The sequence below is a fragment of the Triticum dicoccoides genome, chromosome 2A, assembly GCF_002162155.2.
Source record: "Triticum dicoccoides isolate Atlit2015 ecotype Zavitan chromosome 2A, WEW_v2.0, whole genome shotgun sequence".
NCBI lineage: Eukaryota > Viridiplantae > Streptophyta > Magnoliopsida > Poales > Poaceae > Triticum > Triticum dicoccoides.
In genome coordinates, this window is record NC_041382.1 from 780,095,587 (window position 1) to 780,115,942 (window position 20,356).

General features: G+C 48.8%; 2 protein-coding genes across 2 annotated transcripts; both read right to left on the minus strand.

Annotated features, from left to right (window-relative positions):
* Positions 1-4,295: 4,295 nt before the first annotated feature.
* LOC119358459 (peroxidase 12-like) lies at positions 4,296-13,328 on the minus strand. Its single transcript, XM_037624994.1, has 4 exons — positions 13,211-13,328; positions 5,653-5,747; positions 5,375-5,560; positions 4,296-4,977 (listed from the first exon to the last, which is right to left on the minus strand). Exons 1-4 carry the CDS (start codon positions 13,326-13,328, stop codon positions 4,357-4,359), a joined length of 1,020 nt encoding a protein of 339 aa, XP_037480891.1. The 3' UTR covers positions 4,296-4,356.
* A 3,298-nt stretch (positions 13,329-16,626) lies between these two features.
* Positions 16,627-18,095, minus strand: LOC119357250 (peroxidase 12-like). The gene is made up of 2 exons (XM_037624246.1): positions 17,628-18,095; positions 16,627-17,517 (listed from the first exon to the last, which is right to left on the minus strand). Exons 1-2 carry the CDS (start codon positions 18,030-18,032, stop codon positions 16,897-16,899), a joined length of 1,026 nt encoding a protein of 341 aa, XP_037480143.1. The 5' UTR covers positions 18,033-18,095; the 3' UTR covers positions 16,627-16,896.
* Positions 18,096-20,356: the final 2,261 nt, after the last annotated feature.

The window sequence follows — 20,356 nt, forward strand, 5'->3', positions numbered from 1 at the left end:
ACATCATCCTAGCCCCTCCAATGAAGTGTGAGTAGTTTACCTCAGACCTTCGGGTCCATAGTTAGTAGCTAGATGGCTTTTTCTCTCTCTTTGAATCTCAATACAAAGTTCTCCCCCTCTCTTGTGGAGATCTATTCGATGTAATCTTCTTTTTGCGGTGTGTTTGTTGAGACCGATGAATTGTGGGTTTATGATCAAGTCTATCTATGAATAATATTTGAATCTTCTCTGAATTTTTTTATGCATGATTGGTTATCTTTGCAAGTCTCTTCGAATTATCCGTTTGGTTTGGCCAACTAGATTGGTAGTTCTTGCCATGGGAGAAGTGCTTAGCTTTGGGTTCGATCTTGCGGTGTCCTTACCCAGTGACAGAAGGGGCAGCAAGGCACGTATTGTATCATTGCCATCAAGGATAACAAGATGGGGTTTATTTCATATTGGATGAATTTATCTCTCTACATCATGTCATCTTGCTTAAGGCGTTACTCTGTTTTTAACTTAATACTCTAGATGCATGATGGATAGCGGTCGATGAGTGGAGTAATAGTAGTAGATGCAGAATCGTTTCGATCTACTTGTCACAGACGTAATGCCTATATACATGATCATGCCTTGATATTCTCATAATTATGCACAATTCTATCAATTGCTCAATAGTAATTTGTTCACCCACCGTAGAATACTTATGCTCTTGAGAGAAGCCACTAGTGAAACCTATGGCCCCCGGGTCTATTCTCATCATATCAATCTCTATCACTTTTATATTGTTTTGCTATTTACTTTGCTTTTTTACTTTTTACTTTGCATCTTTATATCAAAAATAACAAAAATATTCTATCTATCAGATCTCACTCTCGTAAGTGACCGTGAAGGGCTTGACAACCCCTAATCGCGTCAGTTGCGAGTAGCTATCGCTTTGTGCAGGTACGAGGGACTTGAGCGTGGGCTCCTACTGGATTGATACCTTGGTTCTCAAAAACTGAGGGAAATACTTACGCTACTCTGCTGCATCATCCCTTCCTCTTCGGGGAAAACCAACGCAAGCTCAAGACGTAGCAATTATAATGATGCTCTAAATTTATCTCGGAAGGTGTTTGTTGATGTGGCATAGATCGAGATTAGGATTTGTCACTTCGACTATCAAAGAGGTAGCTCTAGGCCCTCTCGGTAATACACATCATAAGCTTGCAAGCAAATGACTAAGGAGTTAGTCATGAGGAGATGTATTACGGAATGAGTAAATAGACTTGCCGGTAACGAGATTGAACTAGGTATGAAGATACCGACGATCGAATCTTGGGCAAGTAACATACCGATAGACAAAGGGAATTACGTATGTTGTCATAATAGTTCGACCGATAAAGATTTCGTAGAATATGTTGGAGCCAATATGGGCATCCAGGTTCTGCTATTGGTTATTGACCGGAGAGGTGTCTCGGTCATGTCTACATAGTTCTCGAACCCGTAGGGTCCGCACGCTTAACGTTCGTTGACGATATAGTGTTATATGAGTTATATGATTTGGTGCCCGAATGTTGTTCGGAGTCCCGGATGAGATCACAAACATGACGAGTAGTCTTGAAATGGTTGAGAGGTAAAGATTGATATAGTACGATGGTATTTGGACACCGAAAGTGTTTCAGGACGTACCAGAAAGGAATCGGGTCACCGAAAGAGGTTCCGGGCACCCCCCGACAAGATATGGGCCTTATGGGCCAAAGGAGGGGATAGTCCATCCCACAAGGGGCTGGTGCGCCCCCTCCCTTGTTTGGCCAGCCCTAGGGAAGGAAAAGGTGGAGGGCTAGCCCCTCCTGCCTTTCCCTCTCATGGAAGAAAGGAAAGGGGGGGGCACCCTCCCTGCCTTTCCCTGCACTCCAAATAAGGAAAGGGGGGCACGGCTTGGAAGGGACCCCAAGTAGGATTCCTCCTACTTGGGCGCCTCCTTTGGCTGCTCGTCCCTCCCTCCCACCTATATATATGTGGGAGGGGGCGCGTAGCACATAACAGACAATTGCCTAGCCGTGTGCGGCGCCCCCTTCACCGTTTATACCCCCGGTCATATTTTCGTAGTGCTTAGATGAAGCCCTGCGGAGATCACTTCACCATCACCGTCACCACGCCGTCGTGCTGTCGGAACTCAACTACTACTACCTCGCCTTCTTACTGGATCAAGAAGGCGGAGGACGTCATCGAGTTGAACGTGTGCAGAATGCGGAGGTGCCATGCGTTCGGTACTTGATCGATTGTAGCATGAAGAAGTTCGACTACATCAACCACGTTGTTTAACGCTTCCTCTTATGGTCTACGAGGGTACGCAGACACACTCTCCCCCTCGTTGCTATGCATCTCCATGGATAGGTCACTGTGTGTAGAATTTTTTTGTTTTCCATGCATCGATTCCCAACATTAACGAGTACAAGAAGATTGATAACACTCTTGCCTGCGTTGGGTGCAAGTATTTTCTCTTGTGTGTATGGGTACTGCTAAAGGTCGTTTGCGTGGATCTCCTATTAGCTCGACAACCTTAGTTCTCTACTGAGGAATTTCTTACTATATTGCTTCTCCCTTCCTCTTCGGGGAAAACTCCAACGCAGTTCACAAGTAGCAGTAGCCAACGAGGAAGAAGATCTGAGGCGGCTTCAGTCAAATCGATCGATGCGTAGGTGGCAGCGTTTCAGCTCGACTCAGGCGATGGGGACAGCTGGCGACCGGCTCAAACTCTGTTTGTCATGAACTTAATACGTAGAGAGGCCAGCATAGAAGCGTTGTCGAAGTGGAGTACTAGTAGTAGGCGTTAGTTAGTTCAATGGTCTACTTGTCACGGACGTCATGACTATGTACTAATCATGCCATGAATAACGTCATAACTATATGCTTTTCTATCAATTGCCCAATAGTAATTTGTGTATCCACCATATGCTATGTTTATAAGACAATTGTCTCTAGTGAAAACTATGGCCCCCGGATCTATTTTAATCATATTACTAAAACCCTAAAAACCCTGCTGCAATTTATTGAATTTTATTTTACTTTGCGATTTATATATCTCCTACTATCAGATTTGATGATTGCAATTAACGAGTACAAGGAAATTGATAACACTCTTGCCCGCGTTGGGTGCAAATATTTGCTCTTGTGTGTGTCGGCACTGCTAAAGGTCATTTGTGTGGATCTCCTATTGGTTCGATAAGCTTAGTTCTCTACTGTGGGAAATACTATCCGCTATTATATTGCTTCTCCCTTCCTCTTCGAGGAAAACCCCAACGCAGTTCACAAGTAGCAGCAGCCAATTAATGAGGAAGAAGATCCGAGGCGGTTTCAGTCAAATCAATCGATGCGTAGGTGGCAGCGTTTCAGCTCGACTCAGACGACGGCGACGGCCGGCGGCCGGCTCGGACTCGCGCAGAAGGGTGTCAAGGGCCAAATGAGGCGATGATGTAACAATGGAGGTGGTGGATAGTTGCTGGTAGGTGCGTTGGCGATGAATCAGTGGGGATGGGGGGTCGAAAAGTTGCCTCAACTTTTACTCGGACGGGTGGAGGCCAAGTGTTTTTAGGCGTCTACGAGCTAAGGAGTAAAAGTTTTGCGCACCTAACGATTTTTAGACTTCAGCCAGATGCGAGTTAGAAGAGTGAACCGCCATTTTTAGGGGATCGGCTAGAGATGCCTAATATGCCTAATAGCGAGCTGGGTCTAGCTTCTTCTAGGCTCTGTTTGGTTCAACTTTTATCGATGGATTTTACTGCCGCGCAGCAGAATCTGAACTAAAGGGCGAACCCAGCAGAATCCGATTCTAGAAATCCGCTGCCAAAATCTGAACCAAAAGCGGAAGCAGCCCATGACGTGCTTTTCAAAATCTGATTCCGTTGCGGGCCAAAATATGAAAAAGCTGTATCAGCTGGTTTGCCAAATGACCTATATCTTTTTCACATCAGATTTTCCATAATAGATTTTTCACAGCTGCTTTTAGAAATCCACAGCCGAACCATACAGGGCCTAGGTGGTTCGGTTTCTGTTGGTGCAATCTGCTCAACTGGACTTAACTCCTCGGCCTTTTTTCCGTTGGATGTGTGTATCCTAGATGTCTTTGTGACATCTTATAGATGCAGAGGTCGGGTGTAATTGATATCTCTGTGATATTAATACATTACTGTAAAAAAACTCCTAAACTTCGCCGGCAGGTGCACATTGTGTTTCTAAAAGCAAAGCGAAGGACACTCGCTCGTTTTATTACAACACCACAAGCGCCCAAATCCACTGGCACCATGACACCACACACCCATTGCTAGACACACAAGGAAGCGCGCGCCGCGCACACACACTTGAGCTACCATTGGCAACTTATTAATCGACCTCTTACATGTTGGAAGCATGGCCCTCGTTGCCAGCGGTCTGGATGCCCTCGGCACGTGCGTTGGGTACGGCGCAGTTCAGCCGTATCTCGCCCTGGCTGCCGGTGAGCACGTCCATATTGCTCATCTTCACCATGGAGTTGGCAAACTGATTGAAAAAGACGAGCTGGTTGAGTGCGAACTGTGCGGCCATGCCTTTCGTGTCTGAGTGGTCGATGAGGCCCTGGTCGGACTTGAGCAGCCCACGCCTGGTGATGAGGTCGGTGTAGTACAAGTTGTCAAACACCTTTGGCGTGAGCCCGTCGAGTGCTTGGGTGACGGTGCCCTCCGGGACGTCCTTGGCGCACTTGGCCTGCAACATCTTGGCGAACTTGGGGCCGATGGCCGGGTTGGCGTCGATGATCGGCGTGAAGCGGTCGGAGAATGAGGGGCAATGGGCGACACCAAAGGCGTGCGCGCCGGAGAGCGCCACCAGGTCGGCCACGCCAAGGCTCCGGTTGCCGAAGGAGCTGATGAGGGTGGGCACGTCGAAGGATGGCGCTGGTAGAGCCAAGACGAGGTCCGGCGACGCCGGGGTAAGCCCGTCGCGACGGCCCAAGGGAAAGTCGATGTAGGGCCCTCCAGCCTGGATCCAAGATCCAACGCGTATTCGTACATGGTAGTTAGTTATGTAACCATATATAGTTTGAGCAATAAAGACTTGGCTTTCCTCAAAAAAAGAAAAGAGTTAGTAGTTATGTAACTGGTTTTGCTGCTTCTCATACTTCCTCCGTTTCAAAATAAGTGTCTCAATTTTGTATTAAAAAGTTATATTAAACTTAAAACACTTATTTCATAACAGAGGGAGTATGATTGAGAATACCTATCTTTCCAAGTCCACGATATGAACAAATCGATCTAGACAAGAAGAGTTGGAGGGTTGATAATGTAAGTCTCCACGCTGAGAACCACTCGATCAAGCGATGACGAGTTGGTTTCATCTTTCATGTCCGTGTGTTTGTGGCAGGCAAGTATATATATACCTGCAGGAGGGCGTCACGGGTGGCCAGGACGGTGACATCGGCACAGGAGACAGTCCGGGGGCAGGTGCCTTCGACGCCGGCGTGGATGTCCTCGATGAGCTCGAGGGCCATCTGCCGGAGCGTCAGGTTGGGCCCCAACGCCTGCTCACTGTTGTTCCCTGTAAGGAGCACCGACGCGTGGCAGCCCTGCAACAGTAAAACACCAAATACGTACGTAGTACATTTCATCTTTGCATTCTTCTTAATGAATGAAATCCGGCAAAGCAGTACATACATACCTGTGGGAAGCAGTCGTGGAAGAAGTTGCGGATGAGGGCCGGTGCGACGCCGGGGTCGCGGCGGAAAGCCTTGGCTACATGGGACCTCAGGGCATCTCCAGCCGCGCCCCCAACAGGCCTCCCCAGGCCACTTTTTCGGCGCCGGTGCCGAAAAAACGGCCCAGTCGCGCCCCCGGGACGTCGAAAATCGCCGGTTCGGACCTTTTTTCCGCCCGGAGGTCACAGGCCGAACCCGGCGCGCTGGGAGCCGTTGGGGGCTCCGGCGCTAGGGAAAAGCACGCCTGGCCCACAGCGACAGGGGAAAAGTCAAGGTTTTCTTCCCCCGACTCGCCTCGCACCCCCCGCGCCCTCGGCCACCACTAGCTATATCCTGACGACGGCCGCCGCCCTACTCCGCTAGATAGCCATTCCCCGCCGGAAAATAGCAGCGCTTCGCCGCGGCAGCCCCTCCCACAGCAGCTGGGCGTTTCCGGCCGCCGTTTCCGGCCGCGGAGGCGCGGTTTAACGGCGGGTACACGCCCACCGAGCGCAAGGTGTTCGGCATTTTGCCTGTCTCGGCGATGGACTCGGATGAGGAGGAAGAGCTCGCCGCGCTGCTGGAGGAGGAAGCCACGGCCGACGTCCAGGAAGAAGAGCATCTGATGGTGCTCGCCGCCCTCGCCCAGCTGCTGGCGAGCAATGAAAAGCCGCGGCGAGGTGGCTCGGCGCCGGGGCGGGTTAAAGCAAAGAACCGGCATCGTCTGCAAGGCTACTGCATGCTCTACTCCGACTACTTCGCTGATACTCCACTTCATGGCGAGAGAACATTTCGGCGCCGTTATCAGATGAGCCGAAAGCTCTTCCTCAGGATTGTGAATTCCATCCGGGAGTTCGACAACTACTTTAAGTGCAAGATGGATTGCACTGGCGCTCTTGGATTCACCTCCATCCAGAAGTGCACGACAGCGATGAGGATGCTTGCATATGGAGCTCCCAGTGATTCACTCGACGACTATGGGCGCATGGCCGAGTCCACCAGCATAGAGTGTTTCTACAAGTTCTGTCGGGCAGTGGTGGCAGTGTTTGGGCCACAATACTTGAGAACACCCAACGCGGAAGACACTGCTCGGATCCTAGCCCAGAATGCAGCAAGGGGATTTCCTGGGATGCTTGGAAGCATCGACTACATGCATTGGAAATGGAAGAACTGCCCATTTGGTTTGCAGGGGATGTACAAAGGCGCCAAAGGCGGTTGCAGTGTGGTGCTTGAGGCGGTAGCCACACAGGACCTCTGAATTTGGCACTCCTTCTTTGGTATGCCAGGAACTCACAATGACATCAACGTGCTGCAGTACTCTCCTGTTTTTGCCAAGCTCGTTGAGGGCCATTCTCCTCCGGTGAATTTTGAGATCAACGGGCACCAATACAACAAGGGGTACTACCTAGCAGATGGCATCTATCCGAGATGGTCGACATTTGTGAAGACGATCTCAAACCCTGTGCCAGGAGGCAAGAACGCCTGGTTTGCGAAAGTTCAGGAGGTTTGCCGGAAGGATGTCGAGCGGGCATTTGGTGTGCTCCAATCTCGATTCACTGTTGTTCGGTACCCCGCTTAGACCTGGTCGAAAGATCAAATCTGGGAGATCATGACTTGTTGTGTCATCTTGCACAACATGATCATCGAGAGCGAGCAAGAAGACTCAGTGTTTGACACTGAATCATACTACAGGCAGGGTCCTCTAGCCGAAGTTGATCACCAGCTACCGGCAACTTGGACTGCCTATCTCAGTATGCGTCAGGAGATCCGAGACCCACAGGTGCATCATCAACTGCAGAAAGATCTGATTGAGCACCTATGGAGGCTCAAGGGGGACGCCGTGTGATGAAATACGAGTTTTTATTTGTTGAACTATATAATTTGTATTGAACTATTTGTTGTTGTACTATTTTGTTGAAATATTTGATTTTTCTGTGATAAAATATGTGATAAGAGATAATTGTGTTGATAATTGAACACCAAGACACGGCGAAACCACGCCGAATATGAGCCTATTCTCGTTCGTATGAACCGTTTATTCGTCGAAATTGGGCTGCAAAGTGGACAATTTCGACGCCTGAGGGCGAGCTGGGGGCAACGACTGGGCGTAAAATCGCCCCCAACACCGAGTGTATCGCCGGCTTGCCCCCAAAAGGCGATTTTTATGCGTCCTGGGAAGGCCAACGGCTGAAGATGCCCTCACAATGCGGCGGCCGGTGAGGAATGGACGGCGAAGGCCAAGGCCCGGACGACGATGGTCGCTGCTGCTCTGGAGGACTTCATTTCTGACTCTTGCACCTACAGCGGTCGTGTGGCTTCCTCAAGCAAGCTAGCTCCTTGCTAGCTATTTATGATCAGTAGGTGTCGGTCAGATCTCTCGGTGCAATAGCAGCTAGCTCGATCTGATCCGCGACAAGTCGCAGAGATATGCTGTACTTATATAACAATAGATAATTCAAGAACAAATCGCAGAGATCACGGATCCACGTGTGCTGCATGCGATCGAGCTAGCCACTCCATATCTTTTCCTCCATGTTTCCACTAATATAATATGTACGTACTATCCATGCGTTTCACCTGCCTTGCATAGTGCAGCCAACGCTGAGTCAACGACATGTTAGTACTTGCCTAGCTCTACCTGTTGGAAATATGAACAAATTACTACGAGATTTAATTCGAATGAACAGAAAAAAAATCATAACAGCAATAGCAGAGACTAAATTAATCATGCGAACTAGCATAGTAGATAAACAGACCACATCTAGGGCACATACTAGAAACATGAATTCTACCACGATCTCGAACGGGAAGGATAGAATCACATACGGTGCAGCAGGAGCAGCACCACCGGCGTTGACGTTGTTGCCCATGCCGTCGAGGATGGGGTTGCCGAGGTCGGGGAAGAAGTCGTCGTTCGCGAAGTCGTCGCTGCCAGCAGTCACGCGAGTGTGCTCCCCAAAAACCTGATCGCCCATTTCACGTACAGGATCACGAGAGGCGGAGTTCTGGAGGCCTACTGTCCCTTCTCCCGGTGCACGCCGAAAGGAGGGATGGAGAAGACATGCTCGGCGGCACAATGATCTGGAACGGTGGTGAGAAACCATACGAAGCGGCGGCGGCTAGGGTAGACGTCTGCCTGACTATATAGTGCGGGTCGGGTAGGTCGTGGGAGTAAACCCCACGTCCGAGTCGTCACGATCCAAAAGAATCGGAAACAGTTCAGTAATTATTAATTAATGACTCATTAATTTTTTCCGAGCAGCAAAAATATAGACAACGGGCATAGCTCTGTCCTCGGTCAGCTTAATCTCGCGGCGCGGCGAGCGAGGGGGAGGAGCCCGCGTGTAGGTCTCCTCTTCTCATGCTCATACAAGTGGTAGAAGAACTCACCTTATAAAAAGGTGCAACTCTCTCTCAACTTTCAGGGTGGGACTAAACTTTAGTCTCACTCACTCCACTCACATGTATGCATGAATGGGCCAAGAGAATTTCAGAATTTTAGTTGGGCTTTGGGCCAAAGGCCCACTAGCAAACTCCAACAATCCTACACAAAGTCTCATTGGCACATCTCACCATTTGGTTTCAAAATATTGTTTTATATACCGGTGCTTAGCGCAGACTGTAAAGTTGAACTTTCACTTAAAGATTTATACTACACTAGATGACAACTTGAATAGCAGACTATGCCTTGAACTACAAGTTTTCTGTGAGACTAGTTACACACAAATTCTTGACCGATACTGGGCTGCCGCATGGCTTCCCTGCGGGTGGAGCGTATACGTCATACTCCAGGGCCTTTCATGAATTTATTAGAGAACACCCAATTTTCACAGACTGCGATGTTAATAGTCAAATTCATATAGGTGTGTTTTTCAGAGATGCTCTGCAGGACAACATCTGTGCTTACTAAAATAAGCCACTTGGAACACATTAAGATAAATATCAACCTGCCATGCAGATCAGGAGAGTATTGCATCTTCAGGGAGTGGGATAATTAAAATAGGGATACTCTCCTCTCAGCTGACCAACAGCTTGTCTCTCACTTCTACTTCACGGGATCTCCGATCACATAGAGTGGGTTACCACTATGGACAACTCATGCGGCGGGTTTCAAGTCCATCTCCATCGATGCATTATCTATCACGTTACGTGATAGACCCTTTGTGAAGGGATCTGTAAAGTTTTTCGACGTTTGGATATAATCCAACGTAATAACTCCGGAGTTCCTCAATTTTCTGACAGATTTTAGTCTCCTCTTCACATGCCTTGAGGACTTCATATTGTCCTTAGAACTGTTTATCTTGACGATCACAGTTTGATTATCATAGTTCATCAGGATAGGGCGTATTGGTTTTTCAACCATAGACAAGTCTATCAAGAGCTCACGAAGCCACTCTGCTTCAACAGTGGCAGTGTCTAATGCTGTGAGTTCTGCTTCCATAGTTGACCTCGTTAAGATGGTCTGCTTGCAAGCCTTCCAGGAAACAGCGCCACCACCAAGTGTAAAAACATAACCACTTGTGGCCTTAATCTCAACAGCATCGGATATCCAGTTTGAGTCACTATAACCCTCTAGTACTCTTGGATACGCGGTGTAGTGAATCTCATAGCTTGCAGTGTCTCTCAAATAGTGCATAACTCTCTCAAGCGCATGCCAAGGATCATCTTCCGGTTTTGACACAAACCGACTCAGCTTGCTCACAGCAAACGAAATGTCAGGGCTCGTGGCACTCGCCAAATACATAAGCGAGCCAATAATCTGAGAATACCTTAGTTGATCTCTAGCAATCCGTCGATTCTTTCGAAGCAACACACTAGCATCATATGGAGTTGGAGAAGGCGTGCAGTCGCTATACCCAAAACGACTCAAGACCTTTTCCACATAGTGAGACTGAAGCAGTGTGATTCCACCATTCTCATCTCTCAACAGCTTGATGTTTAAGATAACATCAGCTACTCCTAGATCCTTCATCTCAAAACAGCGAGATAAGAAATCCTTAACCTCCTTGATTAAATCAAGTTTGGTTCCAAAAATCAATATGTCGTCGACATACAGATAAAGAATAAATCCTTCGCCCTCACCATGGCGATAGTACACACACTTATCACTATCGTTTACTACAAAGCCGACATCAGTTAATGTTTTTTTGAAATTCTCATGCCACTCCTTAAGAGCTTGTTTAAGGCCATATAAAGACTTTAATAACTTGCACACCTTTCCTTCCTGACTAGTTACTACAAAACCATCTGACTGATCCATGTAAATTTCCTCCTTCAACTCTCCATTGAGGAAAGCTGTCTTAACGTCCATTTGATGAACGAGAAGACCATGTGAGGCAGCCAATGATACTAGCACCCGAATTGTGGCCAGTCTAGCCACAGGTGAGTAAGTATCAAAGAAGTCTTCACCTTCTTTCTGGGTATAAACCTTAGCCACAAGCCGTGCCTTGTACTTTTCAATCGTACCATCAGGTCTAAGCTTCTTCTTGAACACCCACTTACATCCTACATGTTTGCACCCATAAGGACGATCAGTGATCTCCCAGGTTCTGTTAGCTAAGATGGAATCCATCTCGCTACGTACAGCTTCCTTCCAGTGGTCAGCATCAGAAGATGCACATGCTTCTAAAATAGTTCTGGGTGTGTCATCCACGAGGTACACAATGAAATCGTCACCAAAGGACTTTGTAGTCCTCTGTATCTTACTCCTCACAGGTGTTAGAATCATTACAATGTAATCTAGATTATTGACTCTAGTGCAAGTGGGAGACTGAAGGAAATATGCCCTAGAGGCAATAATAAAGTCGTTATTTATATTTCCTTATACCATGATAAATGTTTATTATTCATGCTAGAATTGTATTAACCGGACACTTAGTACATGTGTGAATACATAGACAAACGTAGTGTCACTAGTTTGCCTCTACTTGACTAGCTCGTCGAATCAATGATGGTTATGTTTCCTAACCATAGACATGAGTTGTCATTTGATTAGCGGGATCATATCATTAAAGAATGATGTGATTGACTTGACCCATCCGTTAGCTTAGCACGATGATCGTTTAGTTTGTTGCTATTGCTTTCTCCATAACTTATACATGTTCATATGACTATGAGATCATGCAACTCCCGAATACCGGAGGAACACTTTGTGTGCTACCAAACGTCACAACGTAACTGGGTGATTATAAAGGTGCTCTACAAGTGTCTTCGATGGTGTTTGTTGAGTTGGCATAGATCGAGATTAGGACTTGTCACTCCGATTGTCGGAGAGGTATATCTGGGCCCTCTCGATAATGTACATCACTATAAGCCTTGCAAGAAATGTAGCTAATGAGTTAGTTACGGGATGTAGCATTAGGGAACGAGTAAAGGGACTTGCCGGTAACGAGATTGAACTAGGTATTAAGATACCGACGATCAAACCTCGGGCAAGTAACATACCGATGACAAAGGGAACAACGTATATCGTTATGCGGTTTGACCGATAAAGATCTTCATAGAATATGTAGGAACCAATATGAGCATCCATGTTCCGCTATTGGTTATTGACCGGAGACGTGTCTCGGTCATGTCTACATAGTTCTCGAACCCGTAGGGTCCTCACGCTTAACATTCGGTGACGATCGATATTATGAGTTTATGTGTTTTCCTGTACCGAAGATAGTTCGGAGTCTCGGATGTGATCACGGACATGACGAGGAGTCTCTAAATGGCTGAGAAATAAAGATTGATATATTGGACGACTATATTCGGATACCGGATGAGTTCCGGGGGTCACTGGATATTTATCGGAGTGCCAGGGGGTTATCGAAACCCCCAGGGGAACTAATGGGCCTACATGGGCCTTGTGAGAGAGAGGAGGGGGCCTAGGGCTGCCCCCCCTTGGGAGTCCAAATTGGACAAGGAGGGGGGCGGCGCCCCCTCTTTCCTCCCTCTCTCCTCTCCTTCCTTTCCCCTTCCCGCTTCCTAGTTGGACTAGGAAAAGGGGAGTCCTACTCCTACTAGGAGGAGGACTCCCCCTCTCCTTGGTGCGCCCCTAGGCCGGCCGGCCTCCCTCCTTGCTCCTTTATATACGGGGGCGGGGGGCACCCTAGAACACACAAGTTGATCATTGATCTCTTAGCCGTGTGCGGTGCCCCCCTCCACCATAATCCACCTCGGTCATATCGTAGCGGTGCTTAGGCGAAGCCCTGTTCCGGTAGCATCATCATCATTGTCATCATGCCGTCATGCTGACGAAGCTCTCCCTCGACACTCTACTGGATCATGAGTTCGTGGGATGTCACCCAGCCGAACGTGTGCAGATCACGGAGGTGTCGTACCTTCGGTGCTAGGATCGGTTGATCGTGAAGACATACGACTACATCAACCGCGTTGTTATAATGCTTCCGCTTACGGTCTACGAGGGTACGTGGACAACACTCTTCCCTCTCGTTGCTATGCATCACCATGATCTTGCGTGTGCGTAGAATTTTTTTTGAAATTACTGCGTTCCCCAACATTGGCATCCCTGGAGCGGTCCCTAGCCCGACAACGCACGCGCCTCAACTTCCTCAAGGCCGGCGACACAGGTTCCACCTTCTTCCGCCTCCATGCCGCCCAGCGCGCCCGCAAGAACCACATATTCTAGCTTCACGTTGGTGACACCTCCCTGCATGGGCAGGTGGCAATCGCTGAGGCCGCGTTCGACCACTTCACGACGATCCTAGGCACTGGTGTCGAGCGTACATCATCCATTGACCTAGATGCCCTCAACCCGCGCTCGTTTGATCACCGCGAACCTCGCCTGCCTGCTCCAAGACTTCCCCACCACCTACCTCGGCCTACCATTGTCAATCCACAAGGTCAACTCCAATGATCTACAGCCCATCATCGACAAGCTGGAACGCAGGCTCTCGCCGTGGTGGGCATCTCTGATGTCAAGGGGCGACCGGCTGGCTCTTTGCCACCATGTGTTGTCAACCATGCCCACAACCCGCCGATCCTAAAGCGCATCAACCGCCTGATCCGCAACTTCCTGTGGTACGGCCACAAAGATGTGAGCGGTGGCCAATGCAAGGTCAACTGGCGCAAGGTGTGTAGGTCGATCTCCCTCGGCGGACTCAGCATCCCGGATCTCCAGCGCACTGGCATCTCACTGCGCGCCTAGTGGATGTGGCTACAACAAACGGACACCTCGCGCCCATGGCAGCACCTCCACATCCCTCGCTGCCCGGAGGTTCAAGCCATCTTTAGGCTCTCAACCTCTTGGTATGTCGGCAATGGCAAGTCGTGTATGTTCTGGGAGGATCACTAGCTGGACGGGTAAAGCATCTCCGAGATCGCGCCCCTGGTCTAGTGCAAGGTACCTAAACGTCGGCGCAAGACTCACTCGGTGCACGATGGTATCCTCAACCGGGCGTGGATCACCGACATCCAAGGCTCCATGGGCGTGGCCATGACCGTAAAATACATCTCGCTCTGGCGGCGTCTACGGCACATGACCCTCACCGACGAGCCGGACCGGCCGTCCTGGAGTTGGACTACCTCGGGGACCTGCTCCGCTAGCTCCTGCTATCAAGCTCTTTTCGCCGGATCCATCACCAACCCGCACTGGCGTATCACATGGAGATCCTGGGCGCCGCTCCGCATCAAGTTCTTCATCTGGCTAGCTCTGTTGGGCAGGTGCTAGACCGCCGACCGCCTGGCGCGACACAGCCTTCCCCACGAGCCACGCTGCCTCCTATGTGACCAGGAACCAGAGTCTATGCAACATCTCCTGGCAGGCTGCTCCTTTTCCCGCCAAGTCTGTCATGAGGTGCTTTCTTGGTGCCGATGCACCGCGACGGTCCCCGTCCACGATGATGAGTTCATCACTTGGCTCTCCACGTCCATCTCCAGCACCACGGCAAGTCTCCGCCGCGGCCTTGCCTCCATCGTCATCCTCACCGCTTGGCACCTATGGAAACATCGCAACGGCTGCCTCTTCGACGACGACCAGCCCGCCGTCGGACGTGCAGTGCTCATGATCCAGGAGGAGGCGCGACTCGGGCGCGCGCCAGTGCTAAGGGCTTGGCCCTAATCCTGCCCGAGATGTAGGCTAGGTCCTCTTGGGCGGCACACCTCGTTGCCCCGTGTGCCACGGCTACCGATGCTTGACATCCCTGTGTACGAGCTATTTAGCCGCCTCCACATCTTGTAATACTTTCATGTATTGTCACCCTATCTATCAATGCAACGATACGCAAAGCTTTTGCGTATTCGTGAAAAAAATAAGAAACCCTTGTAATTTTTTGGCACCGAGATGTTTGACTGTACTAGGAGGGTGCAATTTTTTATGTTGAAATAACAGTCGAGGAGCTCTTGAAAGAGAAACGGGTCACGAATACCTTTTTTCAAAGTTGAGCCGATTTTTTTTTGATAGCGCTCCTCAAAGTTGAGCCGATTTTTCCTTCACTCTGTTTTTTCTTCTGCTGCCCCCCATCTCAGCAGTTTCTGATTCTCAACAGTCAAGGACTGAAAAAATAGCTTGTTTCTTTCTCTCCTCTCCACTAATCATACTGGCGGTTTAATTGAGTGGTAAAATAAGGCTCTAATTAGTCATGGTAAACAAACCAAAGACAGTGATGCAAGGCTAATTCTCGGACGATTTACGCTCCCAGATTGAGATGACCTCTACATCCATTTGGGAAACAAATATTTTTTCGAGAAAAAAAAAAGCCAGCCATGCTCCTGTTACAAACTCATCAGATACTTCTACTACATGCGGTTCTGAAACAGGGTAGCCATAAGCCAAGGGTAAACCATTTTTACACGGCTGCTGGAAGAACAGTAAAGAATCAATGTTTGCTGAAAAAATTGGTTATTTGTCTTCAGCCAGGACTACTGTCGTTGAGCTTAATTTTGTTCCTAGCTACGACGGAAGGTCGTGTGGCCTGCTCAAGCTACCCACTAATTAAATCCTAACTATTTTGTAAGTGGTTGGATAACTCCAAGCTGGCTAGCTAGCTCGATCTGATCCACAAGACAAGTCATAGAGAATAGCAAAAAAAAAGTGCATAGCAGCTGGTTAGGTACGAAGACATATATAAATTGAGTACATTGCTCGATTGATTCGGTTCCATGGGGTACATGTTAATATGGTCGGACATAGTTTACTACAAGTTGTGCCATCCAAGTTGGATATACATGCTTGACGAATCTGGAAAAAAAAATTGGATGACACCCTAACAGTTCAGTACCTGATCAGTGACTAAGTAAAGGTGGCTAGCTAGCGAAGCAATAGGTGGTTAATTAGTTGGTGAAACATACTAAATTGTTTTAAATAGCAGCTATGCCTCTTAGCGACGGACTTCTCTAAATGCTATAGCGCCAGCACGCTATAAAATTTTACTTGCGGTGTAGGACCAAAGTCTCTTAGCGCAACACTATAACACGCTATTTAAAACAATGCATATACTATACTACATGAAGAAATTGCCATCCGTCTGTCCTTCTCCCAGCTTCAGATTATGTAGCGATCGATGGATTTTTGCTCTAGGTTGGTAGCTAAGTAGTTGAGTGAGAGATGATGGGATTTTACCTTTCATCCGCAGCAGTATGCTTTCTGACCATGTATGTATTGCGTTGTTGCTTATGCTTGAAATAGCAAGTTTTGGTAGCATCTCTAGGCTTATGTTGTGCTGACCATCATCCGGCATCACTGGCACGGACAAGGTAGCAGTTCTCCGAGCTCATCTGGTTATGCTGCACTTCATCACCACGTACAGGTTTGACCAACAATTACTATGGAATTTTTTTGCGTGAAAACAATTACTATGTTCTTCACAAAAAGGAAGCTATTGCTATTACTATTACTATGTTTCTTTGCGGGGAAAACAACTATATTTATATGTAATTACTCTTCAATATGAATCTAAGACATCAATATCATGTCGCATAAATTGCATAATGATAGAGTAATTATAGGCCAAACATTTAACTTAACAAAACTAAATGTGCTAGCTCCAAGACGAAGAATGGAGGCAGTGTGATGTACTGATGGTGATCATACACCGCTAACCAAATGGAACCTCTTACGGTAGGAAGCATATACTCCTACTCTTGCTCTGCTGACCACTTACTCATTTTATTACAACACGTACGACAACTGCAGAAAACGACTAGCACAAGGACACCATCTCCAGTGCTACACACACATGGAAGCACACACACGCGTGAGCTAGCATCGATAACTAACTGATCTCTCACATGGCGGCCGTGTGGCCCTCGTCGTTGGCGGTCTCGATGCCCTCGACGCGCCTATTGGGGACGGCGCAGTTCTGCCGGATCTCACCCTGGGTGCCAGTGAGCAAGTCCATGTTGCTCATCTTCACCATGGACTTGGCGAACTGCCGGAAGAAGGCGGATTGGATGAGCGCAAACCGTGAAGCCAAGAGCCTCGTCTCGGGGTGGTCGATGAGGCCCTGGTCCGACTTGAACAGGCCCTGCCTCACGATGAGGTCGAAGTAGTACTTGTTGTCGAACTCGTCGGGCGTGCGCACGTCGAGGGTCTGGTTGACGGTGCCCTGGGGCACGTCCTTGGCGCACTTGGCCCGCAGCCTCCGTGCGAATAACGGGTCGATGAGCGGGTTGAGGTCGACGTTGGGAGTGAAGCGGTCGGAGAAGGAGGGGCAGTGAGCGACGCCGAAGGTGTGCGCGCCGGAGAGGGCGACGAGGTCCGCCACGTCGAGGCTCCGGTTGCCGAAGGAGGAGATGAGCGTCGGCACGTCGAAGGAGGGCGCGGGCAGGGTGTCCACGAGGTCCTGCGACGCCGGGGCGAGCGCGTCGCGGCGGCCGAAGGCGACGTCGAAGTGGGGCCCGCCAGCCTGCATCCACCACGTACCCGCATATATATGCTAGTTAATTAATCGGTTCTGTTGAGAGTAACTCTCCCGGCCGGAGTCGACGCTAAGAAAGAAAGAATAATTGTACGTACGTTGACGAGGGCGTCACGGGTGGCGAGGACGGTGATGTCGGCGCAGGAGACGGTCGGGCCGCAGGCGGCGTGGACAGCGGCGCGGATGCGCTCGATGAGGTCCAGAGCCACGGGGCGGAGCGTCTGGTTGGGCACGGCATTCAGCTCGGTGTTGTTCCCCGTGAGGAGCACCGACGCGTCGCAGCCCTGCGGGAAGCAGTCGTGGAAGAGGATGCGGATGAGGGCCGGGGCGACGCCGACGTCGCGGCGGAAGGTCTCCGCCACGAGCGATCCCGCGATGTCCTCCAGTTCCGGGCACGACGCCGCGTGGAAGCTCCGCGAAAGCCCCTCAGCAGCCGCCGACGAGTGTGCGGCGCAGATCAAGGCTGCAAGGACGAGGACGGCCGCTGCTGCTCTGGACGCCATGGCTGCCGCGCTGCAGATGTAGCTGAGCTTTCTGCACGATGGTCGTGTGGCTTGCTCAAGCTATGGACACTAAACCCTTGTTATTTATACACGGCTAACCACCCCCAACCTGGGTTGGTACACCCCCAAGCTTAGCTCGATATGATCAGAGACTGTACACAGTGGAAAACATGTGCAATTGTCAATTAGTCGCATTGACTAATGACTGGTTAAGGTGAGGGGAGAACGGTCGGTGAGAATGGTCGATGCTGCTTGTTAACTAATGCCAAGAAATTTCCCAGAACTTTCCATATGCCTTGCACCCAACAACCCTTCACTGCACAACGACATGTTATTATGTTAACTCCATTTGCGCATCGCTGGATTTGACATAATTTAGGATCAGGATATGACATCCAATGCAAGTTGGATATACATAAGGGGTCTGGAATCATTTAGAACGACGTACCCCGAGCTAGGTATGACCTACCTGGATCGGATCAGTCTGGGTCATGGATCGATGTGTGTGTTCCCACACTATGGTCTAGCTCTTTTCTTCCAAACAACCTTTTTTCTCTCTCGAACCATGCAGGAGAGCTGCATGTATGAGTGTATATTCATCAAAGAAGACGCGACCAAGCCAAAACAGCACGACCAAAAGAAAAAACATGAGCTCTTCTTCGCCCATCTCTCAAAAATAAAATAGAAGATGAAATCATATTCTTCCATACAATGCAAAGCAAGCATGCAGGTAACTTGATCCACTGGAAACTGTAGGTACAACCATGGAATATGGTCATGTCGGTCTCACTTACCGCGGGTGGTGGTGGGTTACTGGTGGTGGCTGTCGACCGAGTTCGAATGTTTCCTCCGGCCACCTATATCTTTTGTGGTGGTGATTTTTAGATTTTGTCGCTAGAGGATGTGCATTGCTATTGTTGTAGCACACGACAATTCTTTGGTTTCTTTACTTATTTATGAATAATCTAACTGCTGCGGTCACGATGGATTTTTTAGGTAACTACATCCTCTGGTTTGTCCTCTTCCTCTTGTATTTACTCTACATCTCTACGTCAACTTTATGCTTGGCTAGCTAAGCCAACGCCAAGGGCAGTTGCCGACAGTTTGAAAAGCCAGATCAGTAACTAAATCGGTAAGGTAGTCGGTTCAGGTTTTCACCTTTACAAGTCCATGTTCTAATTTTCAGTCAAAAAATCTATTTATCAGGAGTATTGTTAGCTATGACATGTTTTCCTAGCGATCCATGATCGAATCATCTGGAACACCCCCTATTTTCGCACCTAGTCCGGTTCAACATTTTCTGTTTTGCCTCCCAATTTTCATAAGAACCGCTCGGTTCAACCGGTCCACTTTGGTTTGATAGTGGAAAGGTCCTGAGAGCTTACAAAACTGACCTTGTCCCTGCTTCCGGGCTTCGGTTTGATGGGCAGTCCCGGCAATAACTATGCTTACCGGTTCAGGCGAACCTATAGGCCAATATGTCTCTTTTGTTATTTTTCTATCAAGATATCTACATTTATGTGCATGTTGAGTATTTGACTTGCCACCTCGAACCATCTCATATTACTTTGTTTATTGGAGTTGTGCATTATATCTTTTCCAGGTACAATTTTTTTAGTAGAACCCATGGCACTTTCCTCGATCTAAGGCATTTGGACTTGAGCATAAATTACCATCATATAGAGTCTAGAGGATACTATCTGGGTGGCTGGGTTGGTTTACCTCTTGGAATTAGCATCTCTCTTCGAAGAACTAGAACTACATGAAAGTGCTTCACTCATCGATCATGATAATTGCACCTGCTTGCATATGAATGTGTATATTTATATTAATGCATGAATGGTTGGATATACTTGTGCAAATAGATTGTGATAGATTTGGTCTTCCTGCAAGGATAATGACAGCTGTTGCAGAGCCTCGGCAGTCATCGCAGGAGCGTCTACATTATTTGACCTTGTGATATGGGGAGCTGGTCCTCTATATATTTTTTGAGTTTGTGCAATTCCGAGATGTCCTCTACACTCGGGCACGACGCGCCACATAGAAGCCCCGCGATATCCCCCGGTGGCCACCGCCGGGAGGGGCGATTGTGCAACGGAGACCAAGACAGGACGGCGACGGCCGCTACTGCCCTGGGCGTCATCCCCGTCGCCCTGCAGTTGTAGCTGAGTTTTTTGCACCTAGTACAAACGAGACGGTCGTGTGGCTCTGCTCAAGCTGCTCACTAAACCCCAATTTTTGATCATCAAGAAGACAAGTCGCAGAGACTAAGCAAAGTTGAACAAGATGTGCTTCTTGCACTTTAACTAATGATGCTTGTTAAC

Bases quoted from the DNA above. Each gene is read 5' to 3' on its own strand.
- LOC119358459 (XM_037624994.1), bottom strand. From the start codon at position 13,328: ATGCAGGGAGGTGTCACCAACGTGAAGCTAGAATATGTGGTTCTTGCG. The intron at 5,748-13,210 runs GTGCGTTGTCGG...GCGCGGCTGGAG, and splicing joins CCTTGAGGAAGTTGAGGCGC to ATGCCCTGAGGTCCCATGTA. The intron at 5,561-5,652 runs GTATGTATGTAC...TTACTGTTGCAG, and splicing joins TCCACGACTGCTTCCCACAG to GGCTGCCACGCGTCGGTGCT.
- LOC119357250 (XM_037624246.1), bottom strand. From the start codon at position 18,032: ATGGCGTCCAGAGCAGCAGCGGCCGTCCTCGTCCTTGCAGCCTTGATC. The intron at 17,518-17,627 runs GTACGTACAATT...TGGTGGATGCAG, and splicing joins CCCGTGACGCCCTCGTCAAC to GCTGGCGGGCCCCACTTCGA.